This window comes from Ovis canadensis, chromosome 3, assembly GCF_042477335.2.
Source record: "Ovis canadensis isolate MfBH-ARS-UI-01 breed Bighorn chromosome 3, ARS-UI_OviCan_v2, whole genome shotgun sequence".
Lineage (NCBI taxonomy): Eukaryota > Metazoa > Chordata > Mammalia > Artiodactyla > Bovidae > Ovis > Ovis canadensis.
In genome coordinates this window covers 168,820,139-168,825,700 of record NC_091247.1, presented here as the reverse complement: position 1 = coordinate 168,825,700, position 5,562 = coordinate 168,820,139, and the positions used below count along the sequence as shown (strand labels likewise).

The following is a 5,562-nucleotide window of genomic DNA, read 5'->3' as shown; positions in this document are numbered from 1 at the left end:
GGGGGCGGGGCGAGCCAGGCTGGTCCATGTGACCCTTAGCGGCTGGGGGAGTTGGTGATGAAGTAAAAAAAAGGAAGCGAGTACAACTATTGTTTTATCTGAGTCCATCCCTTATATTGAGCCCGAGCTCACAGAGCAATGGATTTCCTGCTGACTTATGATCATTGGGATCTAAGTGCGAATAGACGTGAATTTACAAATATTCTTCCCCTTCTTCTAGTCAAGTGGATTATTCCAAAGTCTTAACAAGGTTAGTTAGAAAAGTTAGGCTTTATTTGTGAGGAAATGGAGCGTGCGGCTATGGGCAATAGTGGTCTCGTGTGAGGTCAGGGTGCCTGTCTTACTATAGGTATAGGTTTAAAGCTTGCGAAGTGTGCAGTTGGCTTCTAAAAAGAAAAGGTATTCATCGTCAAGTCAGGGGCTCCTCTGGTTTTGTTGAGATGAGTGTATTTTCCCAACAACGAAGGAAGATAGGTATCAAACAATAATATCGCGTTAATTATTAAAATTTGAATATAAGGAATCAATTTTTGGGATATGAGGCGTTAGAAGAAATTGGCTGAAGATGAAAAGACAGATGAGCAGAAAATGAAAAGACACACACAAAAAATGGAAATGGCTATAGAACTAGTGATAAAGGCAGAAAGATGCCATTTGAAGATTATTTTGGGCTGCTCTAAATTAAAATTCTGAGTGTCAAATCCTCTTTCTTCTATGCCCCCCACCCCTACCTCTGCATTTGCTCTAGGCATCAGATTTCCTGTTTTGGCCTTAGGGAGCACTTCTGGGCTTAAGTAGCTTCTGTTTGGAGGCCACACTGGGGTTTGTCAGGCAGAACAGTTAAGCTGCTTAATTTTTCTAGACTCTAGGCTCATCCATTGCTTGGGTTGGGAGCTCAGTCACCCAGGGCCTCCAAAGAGATCCATCATGCTAGAATAATCTCAAACCCAGCCAGTGGATGTAGAGAGGTTGATGTGGAATTACAGAAGGGTCCCAACCCCAGTATTTACTTTTCTCAGAGCTATTTTGCCACCCAAGTCCGTGGGGCAAGCATCGCTGAGATAAGTGGGCTACACTCTCCTGTTAACTTCTTCAAAACTTCTTGGTACAGTTGCCTTCTAATCTGGGGCTGATATCTACACCATGCCCAGCTGCTTCTCCCAACTCTTGGAATGCCTTGTCACCTCCACTTCCCTCCATCTGCCTCCTCTGAGGAGTAACGAAATGCTTCCCTGCTCCCTCAGAAACCTAGAGTCATACACTTGACTGGCAGCAGGGTAAAGGCCAGAAACTTAAGGTCTTCATTCCCTGTACTTACCGCACTGGGTTGGGAGAGGAAGGTATAGTGTGACAGCTCTTTTCCGTTCCCTACCTCTCACGCCAAGCCCCCAACTCAAGACACAGTCACATTCACTCACAGTCATACGCACAATCATGCACACACAGCGGCGAAGAGAAGGGGGATGGGGAGGAAGGGAAGTGTGCACCAAACAGCTCATGAATGCAACTTGAAAGATTTCACACGGCAAAAGGCAAAAAAAAAAAAAAAAAAACACACATAAATTTAAAAATAAAGAAGTACATGCCCCTCCCCACAGTCTCTTTCTTCATCTGGGGGCTGGCTCAGCCCCTCCATGTAAACCCAGAAGCTTCCTACTCCCTCTATCCGGCTGGAGCTTTTACAGGGCCTGGGTCTTCAGTTCAACAGGTTCCCCTGTGACCTCTGGTTGTCCATTGGACTCACTGGGCCTGGTACCCTTGAGAATAGACAGTCTCTCAGAAACACTCTTGAGCCGGGGGAAGAGGAGAAAGTCATAAAGGAGACTGCCCAGGCCTGCTCCAATGACCGGGCCCACCCAGTACACCTGTAGGAAGAGGGAAAAAACAATCAGGTTTGGGCAGCGGACGAAGAGCAAGGTTGCTCTTTTTCCAATCCCGTTGTTGTAAAACAGACATCCTGCCCTTAGCACATACAATTGGGCACTATTTAAGCAGAAGTCAGTGTTCATTTTAAAACTCCTAGACTGCTCCATAGCCTGCATTTCAAAATTCATTTATTTTCTGACTCATTAAGTTATTCCTTTATCCCATACCTTCTTAGCACATGTATATTCTATTTTTTTGCTATCAATTTGTACTAGTTTCCATATTGCTTTTTGTTTTGTCTTTTAATATTTATTTATTTGGCTGCCCAAGGTCTTTGTTGCAGCGTGGAGGATCTAGTTTCCTGACGTGGGACCAAACCTGGGCCCCCTGCATTGGGAGCTCAGAGTTTTAGCCACTGGGCCACCAGGGAAGTCCCTCCATATTGCTTTGAAAATTTCTTTTTAACTGTAGTAAATTACACATAACATAAAATTTACCATCTTAACCATTTTTAATTGTACAGTTCAGTAGTGTTCAGTATACTCATGTTGTTGTATAGCCCATCACCAGAAATTTTTTTATCTTACAAAACTGAAACTCAACACCTATTAAACAACTTCCCATATCCCCCACTCCCTAGCCCCTGTTACCTACCATTTTGTTTGTTTCAATGAATGTGACCATTCATTGAAATAAATACCTCATATAGGTAGAAATATATGAGTCTTTTTCTGATTGGCTTATTTCACTGAGCATAATTTCCTGAAGGTTCCTCCATGTTTTATTTACCATGTATAGAATTTCCTTCTTTTTTAAGACTGAATACTGTTTCATTGTATGTATATACTACATTTATACTACATTTTGTTTATCTTTTCATCTGTGTGGGGCATTTGGATTGCTTCCACCTTTTGGCTATTGTGAATAATGCTACCATGAAAATGAGTGTACAGCTTTGAAAATTTTTTTGAATTATTTACATGTGCTTGACTGGCATAGGGCCAGACAATACAAGAATAGCCAATTTTTATTGAGGACTTACTCTGTATCAGATTCTGTGCTAAATATTCCAAACATATGATTTTCACATATATTTCTCATAACATCCCATTGTGTAGTTAAGGAAACCAAGGTGCAGAAGGACTGAGTTATTTGTCATGGTCACACACGAGGCTAGTGACGTGCTAGAACAGGGACGAGGCTGAGGCCCATTTGTACTTGTACATATCCCAGCCTCTTGAGACTAGAAGCTTTTGTCTTCCTGTTCAGTAGTCTCTCCTCATAGCTCCTAGTTTTGGAATCCAGCAAATATTTAGTAAAAAAAAAAAAAAAAAAGGCCCTGACTAACTGGTGAAGGAACAATATGAGCAAGAGTCCATCTTGAGCAAAATAATGAATCCTGTTCACATAGGCAGGCAAACTCTGTGACAGCCCCCTTAGCTGAGGGCTGGTAGAATAGTCAGCACATCCAGATAGGAAGCAGGAACCAAACCTCGAACCTGCAGTCCACACCCATCCAGGAGGGCTTCAGGATCTGGCCCTCCTCCTCTTACTCACCCAATGGTTGGTGAAGTTTCTGGTAAGAATGGCAGGAGCAAAGGAGCGGGCAGGGTTCATGCCTGCACCAGTATAATACATCTGCAAAAGACACAGTTGTAACTGAGACACTTTCCCCCCCTACTCCAGCCCAGCTTCTCTCCCACCACCCACCTGCCCTCCAAGGGTTGGCACCTTGTCTGTAGCCAGCAGCAAGTAGGGATGACAACGTGCATGGAAGTCCCACAGTGGGGTCACTAATGCCCGTCGGAGGACAGACTATGGGTTCCCTGGCAAAGCCCATGTCTTCCCAGAAGGCATGCCTTTCTAGATTGGAGTCAAGAAGGACTAGGTACAGCTGTTACTAGAGAGGGGAACGCAGCAGGATTCATTCCTCTGTGCTGTCTGATACAGAGGGAGGTGGATCATGTTCATGTTTGACAGTGAAGTGAGCAGGAAGAATGCTTAGAAGTTGGCAAAGGTTTGGGGGCCCTGGAATTTTAAAACTAGAAGTTGCTCCCTTCTCCTGCTTACCCCAAAGAGGTGCCCCAGGGTGAGGGAGAAGCCAACGGCCAGGGCCACAGAGCCCAGGCGGCCATTCCGCCTCTCGTCGTATGTGGCGAAGATGCAGAGCACGAACTGGAGCGTCAGGAAGATCTCCACTATGGTGGCCTGGCCCACACTCACCCCAGGGTGCAACTGGGCAAAGGAAGAAGAAGAGAGGCAGTGTCTCAGGGCTGCCACAGCCTTACCGCCTCACTGCTTCCCAGGCAGGAACCCCTTTATGACATCCATTCCCTGGAGAGGAACGATATTAGCACCTCCTTCACAGTAATTGTATTTGCTCCTTAATTGCTCCTACTAACATTCTTGCATAGTAGAAGGATGAGGAAACTGAGACTCCATAAAGTAAAATAAGTTTCCTCAAGAACCTGCTAGGCGCCAGAAGAAAAGCTGGGACCTGAACTCAGGTCCAGGGCTTGATGACTTCCATACCCCTCCACAGTACATGTTGATCCTCCCCACCCTAAACATCCACACACACACACACACACACACACACACACACACACACACACACACAGAGTCCCAGACCCCCAGGGGAATTGATTTACCTGCACAGGAGGAAGTCAAGGCACCAAGTCCCCCAGCCCCACTCAGCCAACCATTACCGTGTTAAGTGCTAGGTTTCCTCGGACGGCAGGGGGGGTAACACTGTAGAGCACGGCGGCCCCAGCCACGGCTCCCAGCAGTTGGGCGACCACGTAGCAGATGGCACGGAGCAAGGACATCTGGGAGCCCACAAGGAAGGCGAAAGTGACTGCAGGGTTGACATGGGCTCCACTGATGTGGCCCACAGCCTGCACCAGTGTAGCCAGGGCCAGGCCAAAGGCCAGAGCCACCTGTAAGACATGCAGGGGTCCAGGGGCCCAACGCAGTGAGGCCCCCAGTCCAAAGAAGACATAGAAGAGGGTGGCAAAGAACTCAGCAAATATAGCCCTCCAGAAGGAGGCTGATCGCAGTTCCCACATGGCAGGGGGGATGGGCACAACGCCTGGGTCCCTGACACCCCCCTGGCTTGATCTGGATGGACAGTCCCCTTTATAGAGGACTTTTAATCCCTGGGAGGGGCAGGCTGAGGTGACTGGCCCAGCCTCTTAACCCCTTCACAGCTGCGGCGGGCAGGCCTGCTCTGGTGCATCAGATAAAGCTGCAGCATTTCCCCCTCCCTCCTCAATGGGGAGATGAGCAGAGCCACGGGTATGAGGGTGGGGATGGGGTCAGGGCTGGTGTGAGGCTCCGAGAAGAAAGGACCAAGAATAGGGGGACTGGAGGAGTCTGCCTTTCTCTTCATGTCAAAGTTGGGGTTCATAGTCCTGACTGACATCTATATTAGAACTTTCCTCAACTCTGCTGGGAAGGTTAGTGAAGCTGAGTTCACTTCACAGAGCATGAGGCTATGCTCCTGGGGGCCTCTAGGCTTCTCTGAACTGGCCAGGGGTAAGGGTGGGGGTGGGGGTCAAGAGTGGACTCTGGCAGGGAAGCTGGATAACTGAAGAGAATTCTTTAGTTCTCTGGGATTAGGGGGCCTTCTCCCATTGGCTGGTTTGGGCTGGAATCTGTGGACCCTGCAGCCCTGGGACAGAATAGTTCTGCTGC

General features: G+C 47.5%; 1 protein-coding gene across 1 annotated transcript; it reads right to left on the bottom strand.

Moving 5' to 3' along the window:
• Positions 1-251: 251 nt before the first annotated feature.
• Positions 252-5,058, bottom strand: MIP (major intrinsic protein of lens fiber). Its single transcript, XM_069581017.1, has 4 exons — positions 4,575-5,058; positions 3,937-4,101; positions 3,424-3,504; positions 252-1,865 (listed from the first exon to the last, which is right to left on the bottom strand). The coding sequence occupies exons 1-4, from the start codon at positions 4,932-4,934 to the stop codon at positions 1,680-1,682; spliced, it is 792 nt and encodes a 263-aa protein (XP_069437118.1). The 5' UTR covers positions 4,935-5,058; the 3' UTR covers positions 252-1,679.
• Between the last annotated feature and the right edge of the window lie 504 nt (positions 5,059-5,562).

Bases quoted from the DNA above. Each gene is read 5' to 3' on its own strand.
- MIP (XM_069581017.1), bottom strand. From the start codon at position 4,934: ATGTGGGAACTGCGATCAGCCTCCTTCTGGAGGGCTATATTTGCTGAG. The intron at 3,505-3,936 runs GTAAGCAGGAGA...TGTCTTTTGCAG, and splicing joins CCCTGGGGCACCTCTTTGGG to ATGTATTATACTGGTGCAGG. The intron at 1,866-3,423 runs GTGAGTAAGAGG...CTCTTCCTACAG, and splicing joins GAAACTTCACCAACCATTGG to GTGTACTGGGTGGGCCCGGT.